Source organism: Thalia democratica, chromosome 2 (genome assembly GCF_965202585.1).
Source record: "Thalia democratica chromosome 2, ktThaDemo2.hap1.1, whole genome shotgun sequence".
Classification (NCBI taxonomy): Eukaryota; Metazoa; Chordata; class Thaliacea; order Salpida; family Salpidae; genus Thalia; species Thalia democratica.
In genome coordinates this window covers 10,022,169-10,040,388 of record NC_139166.1, presented here as the reverse complement: position 1 = coordinate 10,040,388, position 18,220 = coordinate 10,022,169, and the positions used below count along the sequence as shown (strand labels likewise).

Genomic DNA, 18,220 nt, shown 5'->3' with positions numbered 1-18,220 from the left:
ACTATTCTAATTCATACAACTTTAACTTTTTTTGAAGAGTTTAATTCAATAACTACAAACACTTTTCAAAAATTAATCAAAACAAAACATTTTCTTTAGTAATGGTATATACTATTAAATCGATTTTTTTTAATAACGAATTAATTTTTTTTTATATATCAACAATATCTTGAATTTTTCAATAGATATACATATCATACATTATTTTTAACATCTTTAAGAATTATTCGTTCTCAGTTGTTAAAAATAAAAACTTTGTTTCTAACTGAATATTTACATAAAATTTTATATTTATTAAACTTTTACGACTTTATATTTTAATTTATGTCACCAACACAGCTTTATCAACTTATAGCTTTAAGCTCTAAACTTATTTAAAAAGAAAACTGCTAGTTAGTTTTTGAATTTTCTTAAAAAAAAACGTTTCAACTAAACGAACATACATTTAAAATATAGTGTTTATTTATATGTTAAAATTGAAATGTGTACTTTTAGAAATAAAATGAAAGTGTTTATTACTGTACAACAATTAAAGTATTTATATAAGAATACAAACTATATATTACATATGTAAACTGTAAAAACAAACTTAAAAGTGTACATTTTTTTGCTTAAATATAACATATGCAAAGAATATAGATCGTTCTTTAAAACTAGTTTCAGATGATAATTATCATTAAAAAAACATAAATTATTACTTTTTATTTTAATAATGCAAATCAAAAATTTAATAATGATTATTTAATTTTAGAAATTTCTAGAATAACTTTAAATAACCTGACGGTTTTCTTAAAAGTTCTACAGTTACGGTATTTTAGCAAATAAAAGTAGTTAAGTTTTTATGCTATTTTAAGAAACTTTTTTAGCCATACATCATTTTCTACATCTTAAGAATATACACATCTTTTTATGTTGCTGAAAATTACAACTTTATTTCCAACTGTTATTATGTCAGCAATTTTAAGTATGTACCGACTCCAACTGTTAGGATAAATTTTCAGAAAAACGAACTTGTCACAAATTGAATCGAAAATTTCAATGCTGCATATAAACATACTCGGCACTTTAATAAGTTTTCTCTTCTCAGCAACTGATTTTTTTTTCTATCTTCAATAATTTTAGGCATATTCGACCAAGAGTTACTAATATGATCATATGATTTAACACTATTTAAATTTCAACTGTTATACGTTTTATAACACAAATTCCTTGAAAAAAAGTTATTTATGAAATTCGTTAAGCATTTATGACTTGCTATTTATTTTTTCTCAGCTTAAAAATTAAAAAAAAAGCATTTAAATATTTTAACTTATCTACAAAAATATGGTTTAGTTTCAGATTAATATAAATATTACTAATGCGATAGGTTTTAGAAAAAGGCAATTAAACTATAGAGTTTAAATTGAAAAAAAAAAAAAACTTTAAAAAAAAGGTATAATGTTTTAGGTTTAACAGTTGTAACTCTTTTTTTTTTTTAATTTCTGTTTGTTTTCTTATTACGTATCGATATTTCAAAAGTACTTACAATGTTCATAGTAATAGAAAATATAAATAAGCTACAAAATACTAGTTGTAGATGAAAGGTTTATACTTTAAACTGTTATCGTATAAATTGAAAAATGTTTTACTAGAGGTGCTTGCATAATTAAAAGATTTCTATCATAAATCTCACACCGATACTCGAACATGATATTTTTATTAGAAAAAAAACGTTTATTAAATATTTTATTTTTTTTAGAACTTTGGCAACCCTGGTTTGTGAAAATTATAGTTTTCTAATTGTAGCTGTTACGGCATATATTTTTTTTTAACTGAAAACTTAGATTTACTAATACTAGTCTAGTGATCTTTAGCAAGATTATAAAATTAAGTTCATTGTGGCGAATTAGTTATTAAAACTTTGAAATGAATCTTAAAAAAATAGATCTGCTCAAGTGTAATAGCTTATATATACTTAAAATCTAATTTTTTTATAAGTTAGAAAATTAGTTAAAAACGAGATTTTGATTTTAAATATTTGCCAATTACTTAAACTACGAGTATTTTAGTTTATAAATATATTAAGTGTTAACTGTTTATACAAAAAAGCGTACAGTTAAAGTTTTTTTTTTATAATAACAAGACTATAGTTACCAGTCTGGAAAGGATTTTTTACTACGAAATATGTAGAGGATGAAGTTTTAAAATAAATAAAAAATAAACAAAACATAGTTATATATGACATTTTTTTATTTATGACAGTCCTAATAAAAGTTACACTTATAAGTACGTAGTTAGTAAATCTTTGAAATAGTTGTTAATTTTGTTTATTAAAGTAAATCTTTGTAGAGTAAAACTAATTTTTCTTTAAAGCAAAATAGTATGCTTCTAAGTTTTAAACAATTTAAAATATATTTTGTTTCTTCATTACCCTAATAACCAAATACTTTGATAATGTTCCTGAGATATTCAAGAACTTCAAAACATCTTGAGTACCATTACTTCGTATCAACCTTGCATAGTTAATAAAAAAATGTCATGAGATTTTCAAAATTACATACATGTCATAATACATATCATAAAATACATATATACATATCCTACGAATATAACGTAAAGCTTATTTTTAATACTAAATCATTTAAAAGTAAATTGACTCGAACTTTTGCTCATTTAATTAAGTTTAACTTGGTTATTTATTGTAACTTTACAATGTCTACATGCTCAAAGGAATAAAACATGATGAAGTGAAAAAAGTATTAGTCGACCACAATGGATTTTCCAAATAAAATGTCTAATTTTTATCAAGATCAAGCTAGCAACGTAACCACCGTTTTTTTTTTACTTTAGTCGTAAAGCTTAACTTGTAATGCTATTAGATTACTATGTTTCTTTTTTTTACAAAACGTTTTAAATTTTGTGAAAATAATTTTTATAAATTATTAATAACTAATAGCTTTTAATAAAACTTAAAATTATACTATATATATTAGGTAATTTATACAAAGTAGAGAACTGTAGAAGAATAACAAAAAATATAAGTTTAGCAGCAACAAAAACATCTCACGTTATTTATCTGATAAAAGAAAATTGTAAGCAATATATACTTTATAGGCACTGTGAGATATTTATAAAACTTTTTTTAATAGAGAGGATCATTAGCTAAAATTTTATATGCATCTAACGCATAGTTTTTTAAAATTCATTCTTACAAACGCTTTTTGGCAAAATTATTACAACTAATCGTAAGTATTTATCAAATATGGACCCTTTACCAGCTAGGTACTTTTTTTCGTCTTACTACTTAAATAACCCTAATAATTATAATCGCCTCAAAAATATCGACCAGACTTAGTCAAAATGTTTGGTGTTAAATATTCTCGGCAATAGTACTTGAAACATTATTTTTGATAGTTTTAATCCTACTGCCACAGATTTTAAAAAACTAGACAAAAGGCTTTTTACAAAGTCTGTTGCCGACATTGCATTCTTTTTAAACCATTATGTTCTTTCTAGAAGGGTAACTAGATTGAAAAAAAAATAAAATTAGGTCTTTTCTAAATCAAGAAGTTTATAATTCTAAAAACACTATACATCCCTAAATCGTTACTTATAAGGACAAATTAACTTCAATTTGTTTGCATTCTTTTAATTTCTTAAAATAATCTAACTTAACCTAATTGAATATTTCTAAAACAAAATGCTTTATGCTTAGATTTTTTGTTTTGATAATATTCACGGCTTTTTATAAATTTTAGATATTAGTGAATTTTATTTAAAAATTTATATGTGACCGTTTTCGTGCATTTAATTGTTTTTTAACCAGACTAGTACAACATAAATTTAATAAATTTAAATTAAATTCCTTCAATACAAGTAAGAACTACTTGTAAGTTGCTCTTAAATAGGTTTAAAATATATGAAACTCTTAGACTTTCTTAAGTTTCAAGTTTAAATATAAACTAATTTAAACTAACCCATAGATTTTTATTTAGATTACTAACAATAGTTTAATTGTTAATAAATAAAACTGAGATAAAAAAAACGATTTTCTAAATGTTGTCTTTTTATTTAGTTCAAAATTGTATATCCAAAAATAAAATAATAATAGTAAAAGTATTTTAAAGTTAGAAATCAAAATCGAGTTGAAAACAGTTTAAGAAAAAACTTAGTTAAAGAAGAAATCAAAATGTAGTTTAATTTTTTTGTTTCTATTCTAATTATATAAAACTTGTTAAACTTCAAAAAATAAAACCACTTTAGTTTTTTTGGTAAGCTTTAAAATACAACATTCATCAATGTTTAGGTATATTCTTAAATACAATAAATAACAAATTAAATGCAACAATAATGAAGAACAGAAAGAACACACTAGTCTTAAATTTTACTGAGGAATATTAAATAAACTTGGTAATTTAGAACAAGAAACATATTCTATATTTTTTGTTGTTGCACATGGCTTTATTGACCATTTATTATAATCAACATCATACAACAATACATATCCATCTTTGTTGCTAAAAATTATAATTTTATTTCCCACTGAAATGACGTCAGAAATATTTGATAGGTATGTACTGAATCCTTTAGGAATTTGTTGCAACAAAACAAACTTGTTACAACATGAATCAAAAATTTCAACAGACTTTGTATACCAACCTCCAAACTACAAATAGTTTGTTCTTAATAGCAACTGATTTGTGTCCGTTCCTTCTTTCAATCATATTTGGCATATTTGTCCATGAATCATCAACATGATCGTACACCTCAACACTATTAAAACTTTTATCGGTAAGGTCGCTCCCGCCAGAAACAACAATTTTTCCTTCAAACACAACACTTGATGCATCTTTTCTTGCGACGTTCATTTCGTCAATTTCTACCCACATTTTATTTGTTCTACTAAGGACAACGCAAGAACTAGTTTCAACATATAATAACCCTCCTAACACGTAGATACTATCAATAAACGAACATGCACAAAAATAAACTCGTTCATCATACATTTCAGTTATAACATCCCAAGTGTTAGTAGCAGGTGAATATTTTTCTACAGACATCACTTGATTAGAAAAGTCATCGTTGCCTCCAAACACTTATAATTCTCCTTTAACGCAAGCAATTTTGGATCCTTCTCTTTGGTAATTTATTTCAGATAGAATTTTAACATTAGATAAGCTATTAGCATCTAAACAAATGACGTTGGTCATAAAATATGGTGTCCTTTTAATTTCACCTCCAGATATAACAAGCTTAAAACTATCTTGAAGACAGTGCCTACTTGTAGTTTTTAGTCGATAGTCTTCCTTGTTTTTTATTACATTTTTGATCACTTCCAAACAATTTTCATTCATGACTGAACATGATATCTGATCAAGAATATTATTTAATCTAGGAACTGATAATAGCGGTAGACGTATCTTAAGTAAAAGATCTTTTGCATATTTGCTACGTTCAGAAGGTTTATAGCACAACCATCTTTTCACTGCATGGAATACTTGAAGTTCGGAATTAATGAATAACTCAGAACTAGCTAGTATTTTCTTCAAACACATTATGTCTAATTCTAGAAAGTGTGTAGAATCAGCAATAATTGAGAAACAACGTTCTATCAAATACAAAGATTTTATGTACATTTTTGGAAGCATAAAAAAGTCGGATACGGAAAACAGCATAGTTGCATTTTTTGTATGATTATAATTCTTTATTCTTGCACATATTTTGTTTTCTTTGTGTTCATCTAATAAAACTTTTTTTGCTTTTATATAAAATATACATTTTTCTTCATCAGTTTTCATACTATCTGTAAGTTTTAAATGAAATTAAAAACGTTGAGTAATACCTTAAATATTAGTATGAAATTTACTTTTGAAAATATCAGAGTAAACTTTGTCGTCACATTATTAAAACAAAATAGAAAACTATGAAAAAAATGAGAGTTATTATGAATATTTTTATAGTGATAAGGTTTTATAATAAACTCACAAGCTAATCAGTTTTAACAGAGACTTATAAATAATTGTAATAAACGTACTCTAAAAATGTTTGTGAGTATTTAACTTAAATTTTAGAACATAAATTTTAAACTGTTATTACTTTCTGTTGAAATTATTTAATTAAACAATAACAAGTATTTTACAAAAAAAAAAAATAATAAGAACTTTTCACTAATTAAAATGTAACTTTAATAATTAAAACAACAAGTATTTTTTTTATATACAAAACACAAAAATTCATAGAATAAATATAGTTTGTAAACTTATTTGTGTCAGGTCTTATAACTTGTGAATTTTATCTTAATAACACGTTTTTAAGCTAACATAATTTCTCAGTAATTTTAAAAATCTAAGTTTTGACATTAATAGCAAGTAATTAATCAAAACCATACAACTTTAAGTTAATTATTTATTTTTGAAATTATTTTTTTCTGAATTACTAATACAACAAAAATTATGATTTTAAGTTCATATAATAATAATAACAAAAATGATACATTTTTAAGATGTGAGTATAATCTCAAGCAAATATGTTCCTTAACACTTTAAACAAATCAGTTATTTTAGTATAAACTTAGTGACAATAAAAATGTTTTTCAATTTTTTGCAACAAATTACGTTCTTTTAAAGAAATATCAGCAACAAAAAATTGTAAACTCGTAAATAAATCAATTTTAAATTAAGCCGAAAGTATATTACTTTATTGGTACAGATCGTGCGAAATCGTTTACCATATCTAATATAAATATACTATTTATGTTTAACAATTTTAAATTTAGCTTAACAACTATAAGTGAATTAACAACAAATGTTCTAGATTATATTAACGAACTTACCAAGTTTTAAAAAATCATTTTCTTTCCTTGTATTTTCTTTGCACAGATCTTGAAAACTAAGTGTTTTGTTATTTGTAGTACACCTTTTATTAGGTTTAATTGTCGATGAATCATTTTTTCGTATTACTATACTTTTATCCATTTTATATTAAAGTCTGCAACGTTATATATTGAAAAAACATGCTTATATTTTATTTAATGAATAATAAACAATTTTTAAAAACCTACGTTTTGTTAAAATGCATTACAGTGTATCTGTTAACAAAAGGTTTAAAAAAAAACATCATAATATAAATCATTTAAAAAGTTAAATACAATGAATGTAGTATATTTCCCGATGATTCTAGTTAGAGATTTCAAGTTCTCAAAACTGTGATGTACAATCACTTTGTTTTGTTAAAAGAACAAAGTTAAAACTATTGAACTCAAGTTATTTTAAGTTGACATACTTAATAAGTTTAGAGCTTAAAATAAAAAGGTAATGATGACAATTTAATATATATATCAGTTTTGTCACACCATTAATAACTTACTATTAAGTAAGTTTAATTAATCCTAAAACATTTCATCCCAAACCCATAACAAAATAGCTTTAATAAAAACTTTATGTTAAAATAATTACGCTTAATATTAAAAACAAAACTTAAGTTAACCTGTGATTTACAAACAAACCTGAATATTAAAAAATATTTAAACTGGTTTATGTTGTCCTAATGTATCCTAAGTAGCCTGAATGTAGGGTAACTCTTCTTCGTAATACAGTTCAATGGTTTTTAATCTGATTCTAACTTACTTAATTTGTACATAAAAAATCGTAAATTTTTACCAGTATAAAATTTCTACTAAAATTTTACTTAATAATAAACTTTTAATGTTTAAAAAAGTTATTCTATTAACCATTAGCTTTAGGTTAGTATTCTATAGTAAACTAACTATCTTTCTTCAAATATGACAAGGGTTTTTCATTTATATGAATGTTATAAAAATTATGCTTATTAATTTTCTAAAAAAATTACCTAGATATAGTATATAAAAGTAACATAAGGTGTAAGAATTATTTATTAGGTAAGCGAAGATTAAAAAAAGTAAACTAGCCTGACTTAAAAAAATGTATAAATAAAAGTTCAATCTAGCCTAAACTAACTTTATAAGTTACAAAACAAAGATATTTTTAAAATTTTAAAGTTATAAAATTTAAAAATAGTTTTTTGTTAAAATATTTATCTAATCAAAATTTTAATTTTTTTTTTTAGTAGAGTCAAGAAGTTTTTAAACTTACTAATTAAAATTTACAGAAAATTATAGTTTAACTTGCTACTTTAATTTATCTCAAAAAAGTTTTTTTTTACGAAAGTCAAATGAAAAAAATATATAGAAGAAATTTAAGTATTATTAATTTATAATTCTTAAAAATTTTCTTACAGATTTGTTTACTTCCTACCATTAGTGTTGCATTTTTTTTAATATTCTGAGTGAACAACAACTATACTTATACATTTTGTAATTTAAAAATTATTCTAAAAAATCTTAAACTTAATACATGTTTTAAAATTAAGTTTTTCATGAAAATGTTTTAAAAAATATTGAAACAGAAAATCAAAACCTTATTTAAGATCGAAAACGAAATCGGCCTAAACATTGTATTTTTATAAAATTCTAAGTTATTCAAACATAACCAGTCTGAGTTTTTGTTAGGTGTGGCAACCCTGCATTATAATTAAATGTTTAAACCAGGGGTCTGCAGGTCAAAAAGGAAATAATTTTAATGTACATGTTTGCTTAGCATTTCTTGAAAAATTTTCTAACCATGATTAAAAAAAAAGTTTGTATAATTTTAACAATAAGTAAAAAATAATCATTTTATGATATTTAAGGGTAAAAATAGATATACAATGTTTATTTTGTAATCAAAAAATGTGCAAAATCTAGAAAAAAAAACTTGAAGAATGTGCTTAAAAATTATAAAATAATAAACCTTGAGTTGAACTTGTAAAATTATAATATAATTTTTAATCTGTTACAAACAAAGGAAACCTAGTGTAGTTAGAATCATACTACAGAAAACTTAAATTGTAGAAATGTCAATATTTCAGATTCATTTATACATTAAAGATACGATGTCTCAATTGTTTAAAAATTACATCTTAAACTCAAGTTGACGCACTTGTAAAAGTGACTATATAAAGCTAAAAATTTAGCTCTTTAAAATTTGTTTTAAAATAAATGCATTAAATATATATTAGTCAATACATATAAGTTTCTACAAAGATTCGTATATTATCGATATAAGTATTAAATAAAAGATCATTGTTTTAGACCATAAACCTGCCTTGAGTGACCAAATACGACCTTGAGTCGTTTAAAAATTCTCTTCTTGCTAAAATTATTAATACCTCATTTTCATTTTTTTTTTTTTATAAATATAGGAATAAGTGTGTATGCTTGTGCATTAGACAAATACCAATAATAAGATATACTGTTTTCTAAGATACAACATTAAAAGTTTATAAAAATTTAGAATAAAATCAAAATGTTTTGATTCTTTATGATACCATGTTAGCTAACTATAAAAAAAATAACAGAAAATGTTTTTGACTTTTTTTTATTACTAACTTTAATTCCACTACAAAAAGTACACACTTAATTGCATAATTTTAATTTTTGTGTTAGCTTAAGTTTTAGTTACACAGTTTAGTATAGTCATAAATTGTGATAAACTTTAAATCAACATTTAGAACAAAAACTTATTCAAGGTGGACACTAATTTTTGCAAAATTGCTTTAAGGTTTTTAAAATTACATCTTTTTGGGTCTAATTTTAGTTTATATTTAAGTTTAAGGCAATAAACTATGTTTAATAGTATAAAAACATTAAAATATTATTGTGAAGCAACTTAATTTAAAAAACTTTAATAGATACAAAATATTTTTATCTATATGTTATATTTTTCATTTAATATCAAAGTTGTGCAATTTTACAAGTAAAAACTATATAAATCCAGATTTTTCAAGGCTTTTTTATAGATTTTGATTTAAAATTACAGGTTTTGTTCAGGTTTTTTTTTACTTTTTAGCTTCCAGGTTTTTCCATTATTCCAGATTTAGTGGTCTACTGTAAATTGTTATTGCTAAAAATAATGTTGATGGAGCTACATATCTTAAAAAACTCAAATAAGTATTTAAAAATAAATAAAGTACATGCTATTAAACAAAATTAGTTATATAAAATAACAAAATGTTAAAACTGGATCAACTAAACCTAATTCTAGATCTTGTAAAAAATACTCTTAGACTTTTTAGAATCTTAAAAGCATCCCAAGTTAAAAAAAATCAAAACATTCCTAATCAAACTAAATTTGAATAAAAAGTAAAAATATCCTGAGTTGTCCGAAGTTATCCTGAGATTTTCTAATATTTAAAGTTATATAGTGCACTGTGAATGTGTTGCAAGCTGCAAAATATATTAAAAGAATGTCTTGAGATTTACACAATCTTAAAAAAAATATGAGTTTTTCACCAAAATCATTTTGAGTCGGCCGGAGTTAAAGATAAAATTTAAAAATAATGAAATATTCTGCATTATACGGAGTCATCCTGATAATTTAAAAACTTTAAAACATCCTAAATATACTGAGTGTGTAGCAAACCTTATCTTTAACAGTTGTAAATTTTAAAAAATTACCTGTAAGAATTTTTATTTTTTTCTGCAAAATACTAACAAAAAAAAAAGCTTTTTTTTTCAATAAATTTTATAATTTGATTTCTTTAAATAAGTTTTAAGTATTTTCAACATTTACAGATGATTTAAGGTCTCTAGCCCAAAAATTAAAAAAAAAATTTTAAATAAGCTAAAGGTTTCAAAAAACTAAGATTGTCTTTTTTTTACAAATTTCTTCTAGGTTTTCTGATTTTTTTGAGGTTATTAAAACTAAAAGTTTTCATGTAAATTTTTAAGTTTAAACTTTACTCAAAAAGCTGTTTATACTATAAAATAATTATAAATATACTTTAAAACTATTTTAAATGAGCTTTATCTAAATTTAATATTGATTTCAAATGAGAATGTTAATATGCATATTAGGTATTATTTATTAACAAAAAATTCTACATACTACACAGACCTTTTTTAAAAAACCCTGAAGTTTTTTTCAAAGAAAAAAATATTAATTATTTTTAAATTCCGGTAAAATAGCAACCCTAAAAAATTATCAATGTTATAAATCTGTTCTACATTGTTTTATTGTAAATGTTTTGAAAAATATCTATATTTAAAACGTTAATAGATATTTTTATGTTGTGCAAAAACTACTTAACATTTTATTTAGATTTTGTTAATGTGCCAATGTTAATACACTTTAAAAGAAAGGTTTACTTCTCTTCAGCATTAGATTAAAATTGGTGTATCATATTAACTTCAAATAAAAAATATTTGTTATTACTTTGAGGGGGTGTCTTGCACAACGTGAACTTTTCCTTTAAATATATACAAGTTTTTACTGGTTCACTGAGCACAAATTATGCAGTTAAATACTTTTTTTCAAGGTTCAATTCCAACTTAATACAGACATAATGTAAGCTAATAAGTCAGTTGAGTAACAAAAAAAAATGAAAATACAAGATCGTTAATTTATGAAGTAACTAAAGAAGGTATGTAAACAAAAATAAAAAAGCTACTAAATAAAAAAAGATTACAACTTTAAAAAGTATGTTATTTTTTAGCTTAAATTGAAAAAAACGACAAGGTATATGTCTTACAAAATAGTTTATTTACTAAGTTTTCGGTTTATTTTTTTATGTTGTTTTAGATAAAATTGCACTTTCGGAAGAAAATACTGTAAATCAGGTAATGATTTATTTTTTGATACTTTGCGTTAGTTTTTTATTATAAGTATAAATTAAAACACTTTAATTTGATTTCTTTTAAAGTGCACTTGGTAAACAAAAACAAACGAACCTTTGATTTATTTGTAAATAGTTACTCGAATGATTAAAATAGAACTTAAATTAGTATATTTAAAAAGAATATACTTTTAATTTTTACGATTATTTGTAAAGTAGATATTATTAAAAAAAAAATTTGTGTTATAATTTTTTTTTTTCAGTTTTTCGTTAACTTAAAAGTACCTGAAAAAAAAATATTAATCTAATTATAAATTTAGAATTAATACTTCGAACAAAAATACTCTTACTAATACATGAAAAATACTTGAAATAGTAAAAAAAAGTTTGTCTTGAGCAATTCGTTGTAAATTTTGAATCACCTCAAGTCGCTACACACCTAAAATCATGGAAATCTAATAGTAAGTAAACTTATTTAAAATTATTTTTTTTTAGTGAAACAAATAGTAAATAAATAATAACCAATATTTTAATTTACAAGATTTTAATTAAAAAAAAAAGAAACTTTCACTATTCACAAAAAACTGCATTAAATTTATGAATTACTAAAAAGACCATAACTGCCAGTCTGGCAAGGATTCTCTTATCCTTAACTACTCAAGCATGAAGTTAAAAGTTATGTAAAAATTATTAATGAGAATTCTTAAACTGTTATAGCCCTGATAAAGGTTACAAGTACTTAATTAATGAATCTTTAAATAGTTAAGGTATTTTTTAGACAGGCTAATTTTTTATAACCAAACAAGTAAAGTTATATGTTTCTAAAGTTATTTTAAAAGAAGAATTTTTTTTACATGTACAAATTACTACATCCTAATTGTTTAATAATCACTAATTATAGACAACAAACTAAATTTGTAGTAAGATGATTAAAAACATATAATTTTAGATTTTTTACAATACTGTGTTCAAAAGAAAGACAACATTAATGTGGTGTTAGTCAAAACAAATGATTTTTTTTAAATCACATAACTTTTTTTTATTGTCTTCTTTAATGTGAGTTCATTAGTTTTGTTTCAAGATAAAAGTTCAATTTTTTTTTATGAACAGCATGTCAATGTAGTTAAATATATGTGTATTATAAATATTTTTAGGTTTTATTCAAGTTTTAAACAACATACTTTTCAGCAGTTTGAAAACACAAATAACCAATATAAAATTTTAACTTAACTCATGTCATCTTGCTCTCCTAGTATTTGCTTGTATTAAAAACGTTTTTACTTATATATTGAGTAAAACTTGGTGTACAGTATATAAAATAATGATACTAAAAAATGACCAATTTTGTCAAAAGTTTAGTCAATCTTTATTTTAGAGTATCTTAAGTTAAATTAAAAGTGCAGGTATGATGTGTAAAAAAATTGAGAGATATATTTTCAAAATAATATTAAAGAGCCCTGCAGTAAACTTTTTTAAGCTTGTTGGTCTATTTAAAAGTAAAGTTGTAAATTTTCAACTCAGTTGTTACTGTGTTTAGCCTAAACTAATCTAAATTTGCTTTATAGAACTTAGCCAGAAATATAGTTTTGTTTGATGATAAAACTAACACAATTTTTAATGTACTTAAACTGTGAGATTTTTATTACTTATAATTTACTATTTTAATTAGACATCAATAAAATTATGAGTAGTTTAGCTTCTTTTCTAATTTTTTTGATGTTGTTTTTATCTATTTACAAATTACAAGAGTATTAAGAACAAAATTAAAAATATTTATTTAAAATTTGATATTATTTGAAGTTTAATTAAATTATTACATTAAATCAAATTTAAATATGTTCAATGTTTGTCTACGTTTAAAAGTTTTAATTCCTTCTTTTTTGTTGGTTTCATTTAAGATTTTATAATTTAACACATTTATCTAAGTTTGCTTTTGTTTTAATATATTTTTTAATTTTTTTACTTAAAAACTATTAAGTAACTTTCTTAAAAAAAAAGAAAGAAATAGTATTTTATTTTAAATTGTTTGTTAAATAATTACAATTAAGTCGGTACATTCAGTTATAATGACAAATTTTGTTAATTAGTTGGAAATGACACTATATAAAAAATGTTATAAAGTTCTTGGCCTTGTAAATAGTCAAATTTTCATCTTAAGATAACCATCTTAAGCATGAAAAATATTTTTCATATAAAGATAATATGATACACCAGTTTAAACTTAAGGCTGCATATAGGTCAATTATTTTCTTAATCAGAAATAACATTAGCAAGTAAAAAAGAAAACTTAAATTATATATGGGCAGTTTCTGTAAAAAAAAATGTATATAAATAAAATTAATTAATTCTAAAAAAGTATCACTTTAAGTTGTATAAAACAAATTTATTATATTAAGAATTTCCAGGGTTGCCATTTTACCTACAACACAAAGAGAAGAACTTTGGGTTTTGAAAGTTCTTAAAATTTTAGGAAAATAGTTACATGCAAAATAATATAATTAAAATGTATCAAAATTAATTAATTTGTATTAACATTTTCATTATAGTTCAAGAATTGTTACAAGAAAAAAAGGACTTAAAGCAGCATTATAGTACTTTCCAATTATTTTATACTACAGAGTACAGACAGCTATTTTGTTTCAACTAGTGGTTACAAATTGACAAGAAAACCCGAGTTTCAAAAACCTGTATGATAGTTAAAAAAACTGAAAGAAACTTACAAAAAAAAACAGTAGGCCACCATTAAACTTTAGAACATATACCTACACAAATTTTTTTTTTTTTGAACTAGAAACCTCAAAACATCTAAAAATGTTTTTTGCATTACAAATCAAGCAACAAATTTTCAATAACAAAATGAAAATTTTTACGTTTTTATTTTTTATTTTTTTTAATACTACAGTTTTTAATCTACGAAAAATAAAGAACTAGCCTCAATATTAAAATTTTAAATATACATTTATAAATAATAAAGTTCATGCTCGTGAACAAAATGGCATTAAAATAACAAAACATTCAAATTGGATTAACTAATATCATTATTGATCAAGAAAAAAAGTCTTTCAAGAGGTTTATATAGAGTCTTAAACTTCTTCTAAGATTTTCACAAAAAATCAAAACTGTCCTGTGTCAACCTTAATTACAAAAAAAAATATTTTGTGTTACCGTGAGTTTTTCTAGTATTTAAAAATATCGTAAGTATATTATTGTGTGGCAACCTGCAAAATAAACTGAAAAACTGTCATGAGATTTTGAAAAATCTTTATACAATCCTGAATTTTTAACAAAATTGTCTTGAGTCCGCCAGAGTTTAAAAAACAAACTTAAAGTATAATAAATCATTCTGATTCATACTAAGTCATCCAAATATCTTAATTCATTCAAATATTTTAAAACATCCTGAGTATACTGAGTGTGTGGCAACCCTGAATTTCAGACAGATATAAACCTTTTGATCAACAGATGCAGTAATCGCAAAATATAATTTCTAAAACTTAGCTAACTACATACTGCTTAGCAAGTAGGGTATATTAAGAAAACTGAGTTGCTTTTAGAACTTGGAGATGTTTTCATTAATTAATATATGTAAAACATTAAAAAAAAGCAAAGTTTATAGTTAAAATAATACGAAAGCATCAATTTTATTTCTGATCATAGACGTTTAAAAAGAGAGTAAACAAACTAAGTTAATTAAGTTCTAGTGCAAAAACTATCGCAGTGTTTTAATAATGACAATGAAAATTGTATACTAGTTCCTATTATTAAATTACAACTTGTTGTATATATTGTATTCAATGTTTAAAATGATTTTCACAAGGTTTAAAACCACTTATTTAAAGTTTAGTATTATTTCTATTACTGTTGTGTTTTTCCTATCACTACTACACATTACAATGTTTTTTTAACAACACATATTGTTCTTAGATATCTTTTTTAACAGTTAAATATAATTTAAGTATGTTTTTTCCAATACATAATGTTGCAGACTAAAATATAAAAATGAATAAAAGTACATTAAAACGCAAAAGAGGTTCATCAACAATTGAACGAAACAAAAAGTGTACCACAAATGATAAAATCCTTAGTTTTCAAGATTTGTGCAAAGAAGTTACAAGAAAACAATTTGAACTTGAACATAGTAAGTTACTTCTTAATAGTATATATTAGTTAAATTAAATAAGTACTAATAAATTTGTAGATGTTTTTTTAAATAAATAAGGTTTTTTATTTAAAACGATTTTGATAAAGACAAAAAAATCACGAAGAACAACGCACAACCAAGGGAAGATTTGAGATACTTAAAACTATAATATTCTTACTGTTAAACTAAATAAAAAACTGTTAAATCAAATAATTTTCTAAAATATGTTAAAAGGTTTTGTATGTTCTTAACCAATGTTCTTTCCATAACTTTGTCACTATAAAAATGTTTAAATTAACCTACAGATTTTACTTTTTTTTTTCTATTTAATAAAGTTTTGACAAAATTTACTTTTACGCTTTTAAAATATAAAAATAATACTAATTTTTAAGGTATTACTAATTGTTTTGAATTTATTTGAAACTTACAGAAAACAGAAAAACTGATGAAGAAAAATGTATACTTTCCATAAAAAAACACAAAGTTTTGCTAGATGAAAATAAAGAAAACAAAATATGTACAGATATGGAGAGTGGTACTTATGCTAAAAATGCTACAACGTGTTTTACCATATCACAGTATTTTAAGGTTTCTAAATTGGTTAAAACATCTTTTGCTCTGATAGAGCGTTGTTTTCCAATTATTGCTGATTCTACAAACTTCTTAGAATTAGACATAATGTGTTTGAAGAAAATACTAGCTAGTTCTGAGTTATTCATTGATTCCGAACTACAAGTATTCTATACAGTAAAAAGATGGTTGTCTTATAAACCTTCTGAACGTAGCAAATATGTAAAAGATCTTTTACTTAAGATACGTCTACCGCTTCTATCAGTTCCTGCATTAAATCTTATTCTGAAAGATACGTCATGTTCTGTCATGGATGAAAGTTGTGTTGATATTATCAACGGTGTAATTAAAAACAAGAAAAATTGCCAATTAAGAACTACAAGTAGGCACTACACTAAAGAAAAATTTAGTTTTATTGTAGTTGGAGATGAAGGAATTGATTATTATCCTGTTGCTACATATGCTTATAAAATAGATGCAAATAACTTATCAAGGGTAAATAGTTTATCAGAAATGAATTATATAAGAAAGTTGATTACAGTTGTTTGCAATAAAGGTGAAGTTTATGCTTTTGGTGGTAATAATTGCTACGACCTAGTAAAGACTATTGAAAGATATTCACCTGCTACTAACACCTGGAGTGTTATAGGTCAAATGCCTGACCGGCGTATTGATTTTTGTGCGTGTTCGTTTATCGATAGTATCTATGTAATAGGAGGATGGATAAGAGATGAAACTAATACTTGTCTTGAGTTCAAAACAACAGATAAATCTTGGGAAACTATTTCTAAAATGAACCAAACAAGAAGCGATGCATCATGTACTGTTTTTGAAGGAAGAATTGTTGTTTCTGGTGGCTACTTCAGAAACGATGGAATATTAAACACTGTAGAGGCGTATGATCATATTGATGATTTATGGTTAAATATGCCAAATATGGTAGATAAAAGAAGATTTCATAAATCAGTTGCTTTTAAGAACAAGCTGTTTATTGTGGGAGGTTTCGGTGAAATTGTTATGGAAGTTTTCGATTCTTTTTGTAATAAGTTTTCTTTACTAAAAAGTAATCCAGAAGTTATAAGTAATAATATCATTCGTGACGTCACTTCAACTGGAAATAAAATTGTTATATTCAGCGACAGTGATGAGATTGTACACTTCTATGACGTTCAAAATGATGTGTGGTCAAGAAAACCTTGCAATTGTATAAAAAATATTCGGCAATTTTCTTGTGCTAAACTACCGAAAATGTAATATTATTAAAATAAAAATAAAAAAGGTTAACAATAAAACAAACATGCTTAAATACTTTGTTCTTTTTTTTAGGTTTGTGATACGCCTAGCTTAAATGAGTAACATGTTTTTATAATCTTTTTTTTAAAGTATTAAAAGTAGTTTTTTTTTAAGTTTTGATAAAAGTAATTTTTAAAATCTTTGTTATTCTTTGTAAACGTTAAATTTATTTTTTTTTTAAATACAGAAGTCTAAATTAAAAATATTTTCTAGATTTCATGAAGTATAGATATATTTTCTAACATTACTCAATTCTACATTAGTTTTACAACTTTCTACAAATTTTCTTTTACTTCTCAAAGTTTTGACCCATTTTCTGATATGTGACAAAAAAAGGAACATTTTCTACTATGTTGGTTAAATTGCATTCTGTTTTTCATATGTTTTTAAATAATTTTTATAAAATTTCTAGCAATTTAGTTATTAATAAGTTTAACATTGTAATTTATGGGAGTAAAATAATGTTGAATTAAATTTTGATATAGGATAATGAAATAAGCTAACTAATATTCTATAGTATTAAAACTTGCTTATTTTTAAATTAAAAAGTATACGTATAAAAACTTA

At 23.3% G+C, this 18,220-nt stretch overlaps 2 protein-coding genes across 2 annotated transcripts; one reads left to right on the top strand and one right to left on the bottom strand.

The window, feature by feature from the left end:
- Positions 1-4,616: 4,616 nt before the first annotated feature.
- On the bottom strand, positions 4,617-5,039 carry LOC145850034 (alpha-scruin-like). The gene has a single exon (XM_082955177.1). The coding sequence runs from the start codon at positions 5,037-5,039 to the stop codon at positions 4,617-4,619; it is 423 nt and encodes a 140-aa protein (XP_082811303.1).
- Positions 5,040-16,315: 11,276 nt separating this feature from the next.
- LOC145850033 (kelch repeat and BTB domain-containing protein 3-like) lies at positions 16,316-17,614 on the top strand. The gene has a single exon (XM_082955175.1). The coding sequence runs from the start codon at positions 16,316-16,318 to the stop codon at positions 17,612-17,614; it is 1,299 nt and encodes a 432-aa protein (XP_082811301.1).
- The last annotated feature ends 606 nt before the right edge of the window (positions 17,615-18,220 follow it).